At 53.7% G+C, this 17,554-nt stretch overlaps 1 protein-coding gene across 1 annotated transcript; it reads right to left on the bottom strand.

Annotated features, from left to right (window-relative positions):
- Positions 1–1,377: 1,377 nt before the first annotated feature.
- Positions 1,378–17,140, bottom strand: ETH_00028220 (thrombospondin type 1 domain-containing protein, putative; the record flags this gene model as incomplete). The annotated part of the gene is made up of 17 exons (XM_013380318.1): positions 1,378–3,117; positions 3,367–3,975; positions 4,058–5,203; positions 5,416–5,999; positions 6,223–6,529; positions 6,856–7,988; positions 8,130–8,222; positions 8,471–8,707; positions 9,082–9,321; positions 9,529–11,410; positions 11,608–12,395; positions 12,707–12,871; positions 13,105–13,591; positions 13,962–14,350; positions 14,708–15,085; positions 15,291–15,438; positions 16,142–17,140. The coding sequence occupies 17 exons, from the start codon at positions 17,138–17,140 to the stop codon at positions 1,378–1,380; spliced, it is 11,325 nt and encodes a 3,774-aa protein (XP_013235772.1).
- Positions 17,141–17,554: the final 414 nt, after the last annotated feature.

Raw genomic sequence — 17,554 nt, 5'->3', positions numbered from 1 at the left:
TTCTTCGTTGTGTAAGGTGAAACCGACCGCAAGCCCGTGATAGTTTGGGTGAGACTGCAGGGTTTATGTATGAAAAAAATGCCAGCTGAGACTTTGCCTCTTGAATTCAGACGGGAAATAGAAGAAAATTGAACAGATTTTGCGCAGTTGAATTCTTCAGTTTGACTAAACTTACATTTGGTCGTTGAACTTACTCACTAGTGCCTTTATCTGGGTCAATCTGCTTGTAAGAGAATATTTGTGGGTCAAGTGACCTTACAAAAACGCTACCCATTTTGCCTTCACACATAGCAGCAGGACTATTTTAGAAAAGAGCAGACCCACTGCTCAGGATATGCTTGCATGCATGTGGTCACGGGACCTGGAGCACAACTGGTCCACCACAAGAATAAACCTCGTTGGCACCTAACTTTCTTCGCGTGATTGCGACTTCTAAGGAAAAGATACCTGCGTACAACAAGTTGTGCGTACCCATGCCACAATTTAGGCCACTGGTCATCTGCGTTGGAAGCGGGTTCGAAAGCAAAGAAGCACTGAATTTAACATTTCACCGCCTCATACGTACGGAGCTTTTGCGAGCCGGAATTTATACGGCATTCCCCTTAGATGCGGTTAGAAGAAGTTTGCTGGTGCACGCCGAGTGATATCAGCTTATCTGACTCCACCATACGTAGCTATGCCACCACCTTAATATCACCAACGCCCCCCGCATCCCTCCGCAAAACAGAGCATTAGTTGTTGACTCTGGGCTTATGACAGCAGGTGAGGTGATGTGCACACAGGTATGATGTATGGGTTGTATATCGTCCTACAGTGGGACAGCCGGCGTTTACCTGTCCCATGTGTTCCGGTTATGTCTGTTGCCGATGAGTTACGACCCTCGGGCCATGTGATTCACAGGTATTCTATTTTCTATTAGACTGTGGTTGACTGAAGTCCTGCTAACTTGTGTGAAAGCACTCCATGCACGCCTTACTTGATGCTATTGAATGCATATGAAACTCAACGTAGATCCCCTAACTAAAGCTGGCAACTGCTGGGCTTTGTGCGCTACGGATCCAACTGTTAATTCACAGGGCGCTTAGTGCCCATGTTTGGGTGTCACTTTTTGGTTTGGTGTAAATGCAGTTCATTCAGTCCTGTCCTCTTGGCCAAAAGAAATTATATACACGAGCACAAAAGGGTTGATCGCATAGCCGCCTTAACATCTGCCTAACATTAGCAGGAAACTCCAGCCCTCGAAGGGAGGCATGAAGAGGCAACGCCTCACTGCTAGCGCGGTGCCTAAAATAAAGGCTGTCGTGCTCATATAGCTGCATCGCCCCGACAGGCTTCAGTGGGCTTCAGTTATCGTAAACCTAAGGGGGCTGCTGCCACTTAGTTGCCAGTGACGTTGCGTGGCAACCCTTGCTGTGCAGCTGCTTCCCCAGCAGCCCTAGTGGCATGAAGAGCTGTGATTTCTGCTTCCTCGTCTCGAATGTGCATTAGCTCAACCTCTGCATCTGTGTCTTCTGAAGATATCTCAAACGGCGCCCGTAGTTGAGGTGGCGCTTGGTGACGGACCTTGGCTACTGGGTGGCTTCCAGAAGTACTGCTGGACGTGCAGGATCCTGGAGTTCCACCTAGACTACTTATAGTAGCCGGGGCAGCTGAATAGCATCTGGGGTCCGTAGCTCTACGGACTGCCTGGGCAGGAAGGACACGTTCTTCTGCAAGCCACTGTGGAACAGGAGTCGATTCATCTGGGTCTCGGCTGCTGCTGCGCCCTGTAGGCCCTCCTTCACTTGGAGGTGGTACAACTGCGTCTCCGGGCGGTCTTGCGGGTATGCGACGGCTCAAATCAACCATTTCTTGGTAGTTGGTCACACTGCAATCACTTCGGTGTTCTATCCTGCTCCTGCGTTTTTTGTGAGACCGAACAGAAGAGCCATAGTTGCTGTCCTCCACGGAAGACACGCACGATGAGCCAGTGTGCATGCACAGGCGGGCCCTGGCGACGGCAGCCAATTCGTTCATCGGCACGCCGGCCAATTTTAAGGCTTGCATAGCTTCTGCTCTTTCCCGCTGCCTACGATGTGCGCGACCTCGACAGCGGAAAAGCCAGCATAAAACCACAATAAGAGTGGCGGCCAGGACGAGAATGGTGAACGCGATAAAACCAAGAATGCCTTCCCGACTGAACATTTGCTGCAAGATCTTTTGAAAGCCTCCAACTCCCTCCCTGAGATCAGGAGTTATGGCCCGAGAGCACCTGAAGGGAAGAACAGGCCAACTGCCTTCAGAACACACCAGGCGATGCGACCTCCTTTGCGGATAGTAGCCTCGGCTGCACGACACTTCACGTTCGTCTCCTTGGTGCTGTCCCTCTCCTGTTACAATGTAGGCATCCCCAAGATCCTGAAATGCAGGGCAGAGCCTATGACAGCTAAAGGCAGGCCTTTCCAGCTTCCACTCGCCATCAGTGCACTTGAGCCAAGAGCCTTCCAGCCCGCGCCCAGCCGCGTATCCATCAGCACAGCTCACATAAAGAGCATTTCCATGAGGAGCACTTTGCGTCTTGCCGCCGGGAGGTGCTCCATAGCGGGCCAGTCGCTCTGTGCTTGCTTGCAAATGACGAATTGATGAGTCTTGTCGGGTGAACGTGTATGCCCCTTTAGGGTGGAGTGCTGCATCTGGGAGATTCGTGCAAGTGCGTCGGCAATCGAGGCCATTTTCTAAAATCCACTTCCCATTGTCGCAAACAGCTCGGTCTGAGTCTGCATCGTATCCTCTTACTGCTGAGAAACCCGGGCCGCATGTAACGAGTACCGCCTCAGGCTCGCCTTTGTCTGACAATTGTGGCTTTTCAAGAACCGTGTATCGGGGAGCCAGGGATGTAAACGAAGCTTCACTACAAGGCTCAGACAGAATCATAAGGGGCAGCTCCTGAAGCCCCTCGTCTCCCCTCCTTGGAGGAGACGGCCCGAGGCCTGCAGCGGGTGAGGTTACTTGCTCCTCTTGCAAAGAATCTGGGACATATTCCACATCAAGAAGGCCATTTTCTGCATCCATGTAGGCGGAAAGTGATACAAGGCCCAGCTGCCGCAACGCTGCGGCTTCCACATTTTTTACCAAAGCCTGAAGTACAGGGCGCATGCATAGGTCTCATAGATGCCGTTCAGGTTCAGGTTGTCACTGCATTGAAGCATGCCGCAGCATTGTGAAGGTATTGGTGATACACACGCGTTAGATAGATGCAGTCACGTGGGTAATGGGAAACGCTTCTCCCAAAAAAAGGATGCGCATCCATAAAAGAAAAGTGCCGACAGGATTTGCAGATTCACCCCTACCGAGCAATACACACTCGGCGAAAAATGCAGTTCTTACTGGTTGTTGGAAGAGCTTTGCAACTCTGACCGCGTGCTCCCTTCCAGCGTCAAGGATGAGCTCCAAAGTGACGCCTCGTGGATCTGCCCTAGCGAAATGTCGAGCTACGTCCCTCTCCACAAGCCCTACCTTTCTTGTGAGGGCTGTGCTGAGGGCTCTGAAAATCTCATCAACTTTTCCTGCGTCCGTTAAAGTGACGTGAGAATTGAGTCCAACAACACGTAGCTCAACATGGAGCAGTGGCCTAGGCTCACCAAGGCTGCATGTTCGATCTGCTGAAGCTCCGCAGACTTGTTCTGCAAAGGCTACAGTCCTTCGAGCTTTCCAAGAAATCTCTCCTAGTGGATGCGAGGCCTCAGCAGCTGCCACAGCTCCTAAAATATCAAGGCCCATCCCTAGGCAGCAGCCACTCCCGCCCAGTCCTCTAGCTGTCTCGTACTGCTTGAAGCATTTGGTTCCACACTCAAAATCTGGGTGGTAAAGGCTGCACGTGGGCTCCACTAGGGATGAGACGGCGGCATGCAGTTGAGCAAACATTGATGAAGGGAGGCAATCCTTACCGTCCCACCCACAAGCTTCATTAAAGCACTCAGGGTCGCACTGACCATCCTGTGCGCACAAAGCAGATGCAGATGCCTCTCATCTGCCAACAACTAGCGTTGAGGAGCAGACATTTTGCGTAATGACTCACCTGGAGGAAGGACTGGGGACACCGGCAGTCAGGAAGCGGCAGCTCTAGCCCCTGGGCAGCAACTTTGTGTGGGTTAGCAGCTCTGTATCTGTCGAAGAAGTGTCTCCCACAGAAATCTCCCCTTTCGTTCCTAACACAGTAGAACCGCCCATAGGCTCTCATCACGGAGCCCAGCAGAGAGTGCCACGGGTCTCTGTGCCTTTCTCCGTATGCCTCGACTATCGCACCAACCGCTCCGGTAAGCGGCACGAAGCAGCGGCTAGCACAGGGCTCCAAAAGTAGAGACGGGGTTCTTATAGGGCTCTCTTGGGCAAGAAGGACGAGAGTCTGTTGACAGTAGTCGTTCTCAACTTTAGTGCACACTAGGTTAAGCCCCTCTTCAAGCGTGTCAGTCAGAGGTCCCCGGAACCTCGATAAGCTACCTAGTCGCCTTCTGGGGGCTCCGTTTGCGCTGGAAGGGCCTCTTGGCCGCTGCAACCTAGTGTTTGTCTCAATGTGATGTTGCAAACCGCTGAAAACAGCTGCGGCCCAGGCTGCTGCCTGCAGTTGGTGCTGTACCCTCTCGCGAGCATCTACGAGGCGGCGATTATGATGGTAGAACCCCTTTCTGGATTCACTAGAGTCTGCTGCCACTCCATAGTGTAGACGCCGAGCTATTACGGCTGCGGGGAGCCTTCGAGAGGTTCCAGGAACATGAGGTGACGAAACGAACAGGTCCTCTGGCTTTGCTTCCTCCGATGGTACATAAAGGAGCTGCCAAGCTGTTTGGAGCAATGTCATATTATCGAGGTATCTCAGGTTGCTTCTAAAGCAGCTAGTTTCCCCGCAAATTTCATCAAGTTGACTTGATGTTCTGGAACCCAAGGCGCGAAGATCTGCTGCCTCCAGTGCCTCTTCCACTGCGGCGAAGCAGTATTTGCCGGGGTCACCAATAGGGTCCCTGTAGCACCATGCCTCAGCTACGGCCTCTACAGCTTGCACAAGGTTGCATGCGGCCCCAACGCGCTGTTTATGAGCGTCCACGCGGGCAAGAAAAGAGGCCCAGCAATACCGTCCCTCCACGGGCTTCTCGCAGAAGGCAGCCACCGTTTCTTGTGACATTCGCCGACCGTAGAGCAGGGCGCCGCATGGTCCGTCAAGAAGAAGCTGCGCAGAGCCAGAGGAGCGCGAGATTCTGGTAACATCTGCAAATGCTGTATATTCGCAACTGGCGATATAGAACGCACTAGCCCGTACAAAAATTATCCATTTCAATGTATCAGCAGCATGTACTTTCGCAGCAACCAGGATCACCTAGAATTCGAAGCCTAATAGGAAATTCCCGGTCACGTGCAGGCTGACAGCATGCACTAACATACCTGAAGCTCTTCTTGAAGGCCGCAGCAGCTGTTGGCGTCAGTTCTGTAGCTTAGCGGGTCAAAGCATGCGCCACGAAGGTTGTTGACACCGGGTGGGAGGGGCAGGAGCACAGGAGCCTCTTCTCCGAATGAGTAATCCACTATGGCATATAAAGGGGGACCCGGCCTTTTTCCTTCCCTGTCGAGAAGCTGAGGCAGCTCTAGAGATTGAGACGAAGGTATGGGGAGCCCAGCAGCTGCAAAAATAGCCTTGGAATGTGAAGCGGGGGAATATGAACCAAATCCGCCGTCCCATAAGGCTGCAGGTAACTTCCTTTGTTCTACTCCTTCAATGGCAAACGCAAAAGGGCGGGTCGTGAGCGCAGTAGCAGCTGAGACAAGGGATTTGTCCGTAGGATCTACCAGGGTCACCCCCCGCTGTATAAACTGTTGTTTCAATGCCGCAAGGAACCGCTCGGGGAGGTCATCTGTCAGCATGCTCGAAAATGGGACAGCTGTTCGAGTCCACACAACCCCCGCGTCGATAAGCAATGGTAGAGAAGACAACGGAGAGCCCGAAACAGCCTGAAGGCGACGACGGCTATCTATAGAAACAAGGAAAGACAGCTCGCACGGGAAAAATGTTCGATTGTTTTAGTGGCAGAAGAGATGGGCGAAAGGCACGAATACGGGCAAGCTTAGCTTAGCCCAGCGTGATAGTTTCAATCTTTTTGGAGCTGAATGGCTGGGGGATAGCCTGTGCGAAGATGCAGCGCAGAACAGAATCAATCGGTAAAGGCTTTTGTAATTCCACAATTTTAAACCTACCACAAGCCCCGCATGTTTTCCTACATGCATCCTTGACCTTTGCATCCTTTGGTAGCCAGCTTGGAAGCTGCTTTTTCTGGGCTGCAGCCAGGTCGTGTAGCTTAGAGTCGCAGAACGCCTCCATCATAGAACAGCTGTAACCCATTTCGGCAACACGAGGGTCATCCTCACAAACTAAAGAGGCTCTGCCGCCACCATCCCGCCGATCAAGGCCAACCGCCAGCAGCCGCAGCTCGTCTGGAGGCTGCACTCTCAGCGCCGAGGAGAATGCAGCAAACAAAGCAGGGACAGCTCCGTACTGTAGGTCCTGCGGCACAGGTAATGTTCCCCACACATAGCAGCAGCAACAGCAGCCCTTATATTGGCCACGCGGCTTCCACTCACGTAAAAACTGGAAAGAGATATGAAGGGCCGCAGCCTGTGCAGTGCAGAAGAACGACACTTTTCGCCTTGTAGGAGACGCTCATTACTGTCCGTGCCCATTTTCAACATTCGTCTCGCGGGATGATCATACTGGAGGTTTGACGGATAAAAGCGCTAAACTGATGGGCTCTTATGGCTGGAAATTTTGTCTGCGGTGCCAAAATACAGCTCTTCTTCATACAGCATCTGCGTGAGCTTGAGCACGCTTACTCCTGCATTCCTTATGAACGCCTTGATATACTGGACATTGACAGCTCTGGTTTCGCATCGGAGTTTGGGTTTGCTGAACGTTCCATCCTGGCAGATGATTTCTTCTCCGTTTCTTCCAGCCACGCGCACGAAATCTGCACGGCACGACAGCCGACGGGTAGCACCGTGAGCGGTGCCTTTTCCTTCCTGGATAACGCCATCACCTAGGGCCTTGAGGGGCGAGGGATCGCAGGGGGCACAGGGCCTGCAACGACCGCCACAGTCAATGCCCTCTTCATCTCCATTCTGGAAGCCATCAAAACAAGTGGGAACGTCTATACAGCCTCCGCAATCAAGCATGCACGCATCCCGCACGGTGGTGCTCGGAGGGACCCCGGGGGGAAGCGGGTCGTCGCTGAGATCTACCAGCTTGGCATTGCAGCCAAGCGGAGATGCCTTAACGAGAAGATTGCAACTGAGTCCAGCCCTCTCAACCATTGGATTGTTACTGCATTTTCTTCTCCTTCCAGCGGTGTCTCCTGTTCCTCCAACCCCTAGAGGGTCTCCACAAAGCCCGCATGTTTTGGGGCAGAAGTCCTTGATCATGTCGTGGCGGTGCAGGTGGCTAGGCAGCGACAAAGACTGAGGCAGCAGCTCGCCGAGAGTTGTTTCGCATCCCTTACTTGCAAAGTCTAGAAGCATTGCACAAGAATAACCCAACTGCGGCAGGCGGCCATCGTCAAAGCAGTGAGTAGCCGCTGCTGCGCCGCCTGTTGTCGCTGTTCCTTCCGTTTCATTAGACCCAGGAAACAGGGGAGGGCAGGCGTTACAGGATTTGAGACATGCATCCCGGACTCGCGTTGTAGGAGGGACCCCGGCTGGGAGAGCGTCTCCGCTAAGAGATACTAGAAGAGCCTCGCAGCCTCCCCGACCCTCTGCTGCCGCAATGAGCATCTCGCACGAGTAGCCCATTTGTTTCACCATTGGATTGTCAACACATTGTTGAGCTGGGCAAGCTCCACAGGTGTATGGACAAGCATCCCGGAGAGTTGCTCCCTTCGGAACTTCGGGGGGCAGTGGCGTACTGGAAAGTGATTCTAATTCTACGGAGCAGTCCCCGTTTAAGAAATCCTTGATCTGTCGGCAGGTGTAGCCTGAAAGGGGAAAGGAGTCTTTCAACAGTTGTGTCTGCCTTACTATGCTCAACAGCCTCACTAAAGAGGAGGCAGACCCAGGAGTTTGGCTTGGTGTCCCGTACGGAGGAAACAAGATTCTGCTGTATCAGCGGGGCATACCTGTCTCTTGCTCCACGAGTTTGTTGTCGCAGCAGCCGCCAAGGCAACTCGGCTCCTCGTCCACATGGGGCCGCAGACGCATTAGTACTGACTCTGCGGGACATGAAAGGCAAAGTACAGTAAAGGACATGTAATGCGCTAAAACTAGCCCTCAGGAAGCGGTGTGAGAGCGAAGGGTTTTGGATTTTGTTTTTGCACACCCGGATACACCATATAAGAGTCCTTAGCCATCGCTCCTGATATATCCTTCCATTATATTGAAGAGCTCAGTTTTCTAAGACCCCGCCAATCTGCTGCAGCTGCCTTGAGTACTGCTTCTGCTGCTCCCCTGCTTCACTTACCTTCACAGTAATCACATGTATGGGGACAGGCGTCGGCAAGCGTAACATCTGATGGCGTTCCCTGAGGCCAATGCTTCTCCTCAAGTAAGGCAGAAAGGGGTGCGGAACAACCGCCCAGGTCCTGGGACTGTGCAAGGGCCAACAGCAGTTTGCAGGACGAGCCAGCCTCTCCGACAAACTCAAAGTCCGTACATGCAGCACCAGGACTTCTTGAGGGCCGCTGCAATCTCGTCGGGTCTGCGACCAGACATACAGGTCAGGAGCGAGAAATGAGGATGAAGGCTTTGCTTTCGAATCCTCCGTAGGCTTCTGTCCCCAGGAAACAGGGGGTGCTACTCAGTATTACCTGATCAATGCAAGTTTATAGATTAGCACATTAACTGCTCGGCTTCGCAGCCACTACACCATATGCTCAAAACAGGCTGTCATGAGCTAGAGGAAAGGCCCACGCTACGCAGTAAGACCGTGGCGCATCTTACACACCACGAACACGTAACATGCCGGAGACAATGGAGCTTCCAAAGGCTGGAGAGATAAAAGAAAACCTTGAAGATAGAAGGTAAGCTAAGACCACGAAGCAGCATTGTATACCGCTTACACTGCCGGCGTACCATCGCATGCATTGCACGTCTTAGGGCAGGCATCCTTAACCCTTGTCTGTTGTGGGACCCCTGGCGGCAGCGTTTGGTCGGGCTTGAGATCTATGAGTCTTGCTTCACAGCCTTCACCTTCCTCTTCAGCCACTGCCAACAACAGTTTGCAGCTGTAGCCCATTTCTGCCACCATCGGATCGTCTTGGCAAGATTGCGAGTCTGCTGCGCGAACTCCAGGGCGCCGCAATCTATCAGGGTCTAGAAGGACAAACAAGAGAGGTTAAAAGCAAATCCTTCCAGTGTTTTGAAACCACTTTCATTATCTGCTTCGTGAACAAAGCTATCTATACACTACGGAAAGAATAGGGAACTGCAAAGGCAAACAGCCATTTGCTTGGGCAATTTTGGGTCACTCATCTTGATTTCCAGTGAGAGGAACTCCAAGTGACAGTAATATCGCCCTACCATTGCAGGCTCTGCAGGTCTTTGGACAGGCATCTTTGACTCTTGTAATGGGAGGCACTCCAGGTGGAAGGGTTTCGTGAGGGTTTAAGTCTTGCAGGCGGGCGTTGCAGCCCTCCGGTGTATCTTGTGCGACAGCATAGAGGACCTTACAAGTGAATCCCATGGCTTTGACTTGAGGGTCATCTTCACAGGCTGTAGCGGGGTCTAGCTCTTCGTCGTCTTCCTGCTCCTGTTCATGGGGCTTGACTGGTTCTAGGGTCACGAATGTCTCTTCCTCATCTCCCTCATTGGATTCCCTCTCTATCTCGGGATCAACGATCACCTGACCTTCGGAACTGCAGTCTCCTCTGTCAAACTGGCAGGAAGCAACGTTACAGGCTTTGTCACAGTGCTTGTTACCAAGAAACCACAGCGGGCAGCCTCGAGCGCACTGCTTGCAGAGGCCACAGGTCTGGGGACAGGCAAGAGCCAGCGTTGCATCCGGCGGCAAGAAGGAAGGGAGATCAACCCCCGCGTCAGTCAACAGGAAGTCGCATTTAAGCATCTTCTTGAGAGCCTCGCATGTCTTACCAGACTTCTCCTGAACTTCTTTCTGGTCCTCGCACACCATCTCCACTCCAGCGACCATTGTTACTGGGATTGCTGGTGTCACAGCCTCCTCTTCATCCGAATTTTCAGGCGCCAGCTGCTGGGCTTCAATCTCCATGCGCGTTTCTTCATCAATACATTTAAATGAGGCACGCTGGGTTCTACTAGGGCCTTCTGTCCCAGAACGGCCCACCTCCCAGCTGTCCGTACATCCGACAGCGGCATCTCCCCTAGCAGTTTCCGCTGCGCACTCCCCGCTAGTTGCTGCTGCCGTGAGACCAGAGTTTGGGGCTCCTGTGTTGGGATCGGATTGTGTGATGCGCCAAATGAGCTGCTTTTTAAGTCTGTTTCCTTTCGGAGGCGCCTCCTGTGCCCAGAGGAAATGGGCTGTAGGGCTCAATGTGTCCTGCAGGAACCGAGACATGCTGCCGTTCGGGTCTCCCCGAAGGTAAACACCATTAAAAACGCCAGCATCTCCTGTGAAGCCGCTGACCAAAATAAAGGGACAAGGATCTGGGGAGCACGCAGGGAGTAATAAGGCATCTTCTTCGTCTCTCTTTAAAGCCAGGTCAGGCGGCTCAAGCGTGAATTCCCCTTTGCCTGAACAAATGACCGCCAGGCGCCTTAGAGAAGAGAAAGGAGACAGCCGCATGTCCGGGTCAGCGCAGCTGGCAATTAGGGTCTGCCCCTGCGTCATCATGGAAGTAGCGGGCTCCAACCTAAGCCCTGGAGGCAGCTGGCCAAGTGCACAATCACCCCCGCAGTCTCCCAAGTCCATTTGACACGCCTCATTGTTGCAGGGCTCATCACAGTGTCTGTTGCCAAGGTCTCTAAGCTGACAACCGGGCGAGCATTCGGCGCAAACGCCACATGTCTTGGGGCACGCGTCGCTCACCCGCACCTCAGGGGGCACGTCCTCAGGGAACACCTGATTGTTTTCCTCGGCTAGCTCCTGCAGTCGTCGATGACATCCCATGGCGAGCAGCACCTTGCACTCCACCCCAGTCAGCAGAGGCACGTCAGGGCTGTCGTCGCAGGGGACACCGGGGCAGCGGTGAAGGGCACAGCCGCGGCGCTGCTGCAGCTCAGGGCAGTCGGCACCGTGGCCAGTGCGAGGAGACAGAACACGTCGTTCTCGAGTGTGAATGCCACCCCCGCACTCCTTGCTGCAGGGACCCCACTCGCTCCACTCAGACACTTTGCAGTCAGAGCCGAAGCAACTGAACTCGGCGCAAGGCTCAAACTCTTCCAGAGATCCACAGGGCTCGCCTCCGTTCACGGGGGTTTCGAGCACCTGCACAAATGGGAGAGGTAACACTTGCTGCTCAGGAAACACGGCCCATGTGGGGACGAAGAATTATCAAATGCCCCTTTCTGGCGCCCCCAAAACATAGTAGACAATGGACGCTTTTACAGGCTGCGTCAGCTTTAAAGTCATGTCATCTGTTTTTTAAGGTATTAGGGAGTTCCACGAGTGCTTTTACATCCCACCTCTCTGCGCCTTTGCTTGTAGCCACCTCCGCATGTGGCGCTGCAGTGCCCCCATTCAGACCAGCTGCTAAGGAGACAATCCTTTATACAAGGTGTATTCAAGGCACAGTCCGCCGTCTGTTCTGTTTCTTTGCACGGCTCTCCCCCGAACTGTTCCTTTGAGAGGATCCGTCGGGTTCTTCGCTGATGCCCCACGTCGCAGTCTCCCACGCACTCTCCCCAGTCCGTCCATGGGGTGTATGCGCAGTCCACAGGGCACGGAATATCTGCGTTGCATCCCCTTTGTACTTCTTCCAACGGAGGACAGAGGCCCCTCGCGAGGGCTGGGGGATCGCGTAGGATTTCTCTGTAGCGACGCCGGGTTGTTTCGCTGCCATCTGGGGGGAGACAAGGCGATGAGCACTCGCTCCACTCGCTCCATTCGCTCACTGGGCAGTTGGCCTCACAAGGTTGTAAGTTGCAAGCCTCTGCATCTTCCTTTCTGCCGCTACAGGGCCTACCTCCCCCGATCTCAAATGCCTCCACGCTCCTGAAGCGCTGTCGAGTGCCGCCCCCACAAAGAGCTGAGCATTCTGACCACTCACTCCAGTTACCTAGCACACAGTCCGAAGGGCATGGGCCTGCAGGGGAAAAGCAAACGGCCTCTTCGCGTGTGTGACCGCAGGATAACCCGGGAGGATCTACTGATGCAGCTGAGAGGATTCGCCGGGATCGGTATGTCTTTCCCTCTCCACAAACAGCAGAGCACGCTGACCATTCACTCCAAGGGGACATCTCACAGTCCGTCGCTGCAACAACGAACAAACGCGACACAAAAGCGATGGCGTCAATTTATTCAAGGTCGAAATTTTATCAGCAGTAGTCTTGTGACTGGATGCAGGACAAGCAAAAATGCTAGGCCCTCACTGTCACTTTTGTTTTTGGTCAATATTTGGACAGCCTATCTATGCTATGTTCTTAGTAGGCCATTCTGTGCTTATCTTGGTATATGCTCGTCTTTGTGCCTCTCCGTGCGACTGCCGCCGCAGCCGCTAAATGGATTCATCTCAGTGGCCTATTCGCCACAGACTATTTCCCTCAACTCTGTTGTGCTGCTTACGACACGGATATGATCCGCATATCTGCGTCTCGGCCAGGTTTGGACAATCTCGGCCTCCGTTGGCGGGCTGTCTGACCACCGATCGCTGCCGCTGTTGCTGGCCGCCGCCGCAAGTGGCGGTGCAGCTACTCCAAGCTCCCCAGGCAGTTACCTGGCAGTCCAACGCTGCGACCACATAGATAAAGAGGTATGAATCAAGAGAGGCGCAGTTATAGCATCAGATGTGAGAGAGTTATGGTAGCTCTACTGATGATCAAGGAAAACTGAACTACGCAGGGTATTGCATGTAATAGCGAATGTATTGTTCGGTTGAGGGAGTGCACAGAGAGATCTTCCAACTTTATCTTCCCTCCAGGTGATTGTGTGTTTTATGGCAACTCATTTCATTATGTTCTTACGGCATGGGGGCCCTTGGCACGCCTCGAACCTCTCTGAATCAGGGCACAGGTGCTGTAGGACTCTGCCACTTGCATCTTTGGGGAATGCAAGGACCACACGAGTAGAACGCCGCCTACCCGGCCCGCAGGTGGCATCACAAGGCCCGTAAGCTGACCACTCCCCCCAAACACAGTCCGTCACTGCTTGTCCTTCCAAGGCCTCACAGGGAGTGGTGGCACAAGGCCTCTCCTCAGCCAAATCTCCGCACACTTTGCCGTTCCCCTGGGGTACGCGCGTTATTTCGCGGGTACGACGGCGAATGCCTCCCCCGCAGGGCCTGCTACATGCAGACCACTGAGACCAGGCCCCAACTTGGCAGTCCACATCGCAACGAAACCCAAGAGAAGAGCAAAGCACAGACTCTGTCAGGCTCGCGGGGCTCGGGCAGTCGGGGGCCTCCAGCAGCACCACTCGGCTGCGTGTTGTGGTAGGGTTGGTGTTTCCAGCCTGCTAACAGACAGCAACCAAACACGCCACGGCTTTAGTTCGCTAACTCCACTTGTGCCTAATTTCTACAAGGGGTGTCAGAGGCTTGTCCGTGAGCATCACCTTCACCGTCTAGTGAATTTATCTTCATCATCTCATTTTGTTTTTGTTGGGACTAGAATTCTGTCCTACAAGTCCTTGCGCCCTTTCACTACCATCTCTCACGTGCAGAAAGGATTGTGCAGTTAATCATATTTGCGGCTGCCGGTGGTGATGCTAGCCTTCACCGTACCACAAGGCTTCATACGCAGGCAACGGTAGTGAGTTTGTGGAGCCTTTTCTACACAGCTACAGGGCGAAAAAATAGAGTCTTGTGACCACAGCAGCCCACCTGCATGCACAGGGCTCCACAGGAGGCCCATTCTGTCCAGTCGCTGAGTATACACTTGGGCGGGCAATGCCCGCCGCAGGGCCGCAACTCCTCAAGAGCTCCGCAGGGACTTCCTGTTTCTGATGGGGCTTGCAAGACCTGTCGGGTCCTTCGTTGCTCTCCCAAACCACAGGGATGCGAACATTCCCCCCACGATGACCACTCACTAAGGAGGCAGTCAACCCTGCAGGGGCCTCGGTCACAGGGTCTGAGCTGATCAAGAGGAGGACAAGGGTCGCCAGCCCCCCTGGGTGCCTTCAGCACCTCGCGTATTCTCCGCTGCGTCCCCACCCCACAGAGGACGTTGCAGGGCGTCCAGGCGCTCCATTCAGAGGCGACGCAGTCAACAGCTAAATGGCAAAAATGCAGACGACACGCTCAGCCAAACACTCCTCAAGGCAACAGCCAGTGGCATTAGCACAAAGCAAACGAGGCAGCAGAAGCTACGGAGTGGTTGAAGGCAGTCGGAGACAGTTATGTACGGGAAGGCATGGCAAACAGTAGAAGATGCAAGACTATATTGCGAGACTTGAGCGTTACACAATGGTGGTGGGTGATGGCCACCAGCCGCTTAAATCCATTCTTTGCCGTTGTTTGGACACATCGGCTCGTAGAGGCAAACGGCCTCAAAATGAGCTTTGATGCGACAAATCTCTTCTATAGAGGGGCAGACGGGAACAAAATAGGCCTTCGAACTGAGCTCTCACCGCAGTCGTGTAAATTGCATGGGGCGGTCTGCGTGCTGGGCGGACAGTCCGTATCGGCCTCCAGAGCCTCCACTGTTCGGGTTCTGGTCTTGGTGCCGCCCTCACAAGGCTTGCTGCACTCGCTCCATTCTCCCCAGTCTCCCAAGTTGCAGCCGCCGTCACACGAAAATGTATTACAGCTTCTTGTCTCCAGCAGCTCTGGGCACCTTTGGCCCTCCGCTACAGGGGCTGACAAGACGCTACGCTGCCGCGTCTGCTTTCCTCCTCCGCAGGGAGCCCCGCATGCAGACCACTCCGTCCACTCGCTTACCGCGCAGTCGGAAGAGCAAGAGGCGAGGTAGCAGCGGCGCTCCTGTTGCAGCTCGGGGCACTCTTGGCCTGTAATATGAAAAGAGGAGCAAAGTTGCAACCGATGCTTCTGCATGCAAGCACTGTTTCTATTAAACCGTCTACAGTGCCTCAATTTGGGTAGACTCTTACAGCTAATCCCCTTCGGGAGCCCTAATTTAGCCAAGTTTTAGTCAGACTGAATGAGAGAGGCATAGTATCGGAGATGCTGAAGGGAGACAGGTGTGGGCCTCGCCTTCCTCATCAGGCTCCTTTAAAACTGGACGCTCCCGCACACTGAAGCCTGGTCCACATGACTGGGAGCAAGCCGACCACTCCGTCCACGCGCCCACTTGACAGTGACTAGGACAAGGCACGTTAGCGTTGCAGCCTTGGCGCGTTTCCTGCATAATGGGAAAAACCAAACACGAAGGTCAAAGATACCTATAAGGAGCGAAAATGCCAGGAGAAATACACAAACAATAAGCCTCGAGCCCACTAATATACACGAGCAAATGAAAATGCGCGCGGGCGACGCGTGCTAAGGGCGGTAAGCAAAGCTCCATTGTCCTGCGCGGTACGAGCCAAATCGTACTAAATACAACCGGTAGGCCTCTACAAAACTCCAAGTGCTCAACGGCTAGGAATGCTGGTGCTGCAGGCCTTATAGACCAAATGCAGCCTCTTTCTTGACCACCAAATACAACGCAGAAGCTGCATTCATTACAGCCTATGATGCAGTGCAAGAACTATCTCATATATCTTATTTTGAAAACACAGATCTTCTCTGTCTCTTCCGAAACCTATCCCGGTCCAGGATAATGCGTCGGGCGTCGGTGGTGGATCTTTCGTGGCCAACCACCTGCCTCGCCCTGTCTCCGTGCGTCTAGGGGCAATTTAAAGCTCACTTTCATGTGACGTGTGAGGCTTTAGTTACAAGCAGAGTGAGTCTACGAATCATACCCACGTAGCTCTGGATGCTGTTCCAATGCCGTTTGCTAGTAAAATAAGCTATGGACGCTGCTTTTTGCTGCTTACATTGCTGTTGTTGCTGCTCTTGCAGTATGTCTGCTGAGGGACATACGCCACTAAAAACTGCCAGCATACCTCCAATTTGGGACACGGCGCTCCTCCTTGCTTTGCTCTGCTCTTCACCTCCCTGCGCCTGCGCTCAGTGCCGGGTCCACCGCATGTGACACTGCAGGGAGACCACTCAGCCCAAGGCCCGACGACGCAATCTGCACTCCAGCAGTCTCCTCCGTCGAACTGACAGGCTGCGTTGTTGCAGACTTCATCGCAGAGGGTGTTGCCGAGAAACCAAAGGGCACACCCTGGGGCGCATTCTTCACAAAGGCCGCAGGTCATGGGGCAAGCGTCAGCCACCCTACTGAAGGCAGGAATGTTTGCAGGGAGCCTTCCGTCTGGGGATATATCAATAAGACGTTTCTCGCAGCCCAAGCGACCCCCAAGTGATCGGGCGATTAGCCGACACTTTACGCCGAAATCTTCTACTCTTTCATCGTCTTCACAAATCAACCCGTTGCTTTCCAGCAAAGGTCGAGGGCTCCGAGAAACACCGGAGTCCAAAGGGTCTGCCATTTCAAGAGAAAGAGTGCCCTGTGGCTGCTGCCGGCGGCGGCCACCACCCCCGTCAGACCCCCCGGATGAACCAGTGGCCCCCTGCCGCTGAGAGAATAGACCCCCAATGCCTTGAAGCCGCCGCACTGCGAACTCAAATACTTCTGATTGGGTCAACATTTTCCCTGAAGCCTTCTTTTCCAAGGTCTGTCTGTCTCTTAGTTTACTTTGCTGCTGCTGCTGCAACTTGTGCTGCTCCTCTCGCTGCTGAGGCTGTGGCAGCAGAGATATTGGGAAGGCCGGGGCCTCATGTCGTCTACGATAGAAGTAGTCGGGGGCCTCCACAGTGAAATTGAGAAGACACCGGGGGTCCATTAGGGGGCAGTCTGGGGTTTGCTCATTCCACTTCTCTTCATCTTTTGCTTGCGTGCAGAGGACGCAGTAGGTGAAGACCAGCGATAGCCCTAAAAGTTTCAGAAGCTCCGAAAGCCTTCTGGGAGCTCCTGGGCGCTTGCTTTCCTTCAACATCCTGGAGATTGCCCAAGATGAAACCCGATGAACTGTTGTAGAGTTTTTCATTGCAAATGAACGGGAGGTCTGAATGCCTTTCGATAGATCAAAGAGGGGCATGTCGGGCTTTGGCTCTGGTTGTCTACCTCGGTTCTCCTCAAGAGGTTCTCGTGGTCCCTGCCTTAGCTCAACATGGCTACAGGTACTTCCATTGGCTCTCTGGCGGCTTAGCATGGCCTTTGTGTTACTGTCTGGGGAGTTCGGGCCCGTGAGAGCCCCTGAGGAGGGAAGTGGAGGCTGTGTAGTCGTTTGGCCTAAGCAAAAGCGTTGAGGCAGAGAACGCCCGTGTCTGGGACCCTGACTCATGGCATCTGAAAAGATGACTGAGTTTTGGCGACAACGAAAGCAGATATAGAAGCTTCAGTGCTACAG

The sequence above is a fragment of the Eimeria tenella genome, genomic scaffold, assembly GCF_000499545.2.
Source record: "Eimeria tenella Houghton genomic scaffold, Eth_scaff51, whole genome shotgun sequence".
NCBI classification, from domain to species: Eukaryota; Apicomplexa; class Conoidasida; order Eucoccidiorida; family Eimeriidae; genus Eimeria; species Eimeria tenella.
Note: the sequence above shows the minus strand (reverse complement) of the source record. Positions and strands in the feature narration are given on the sequence as shown.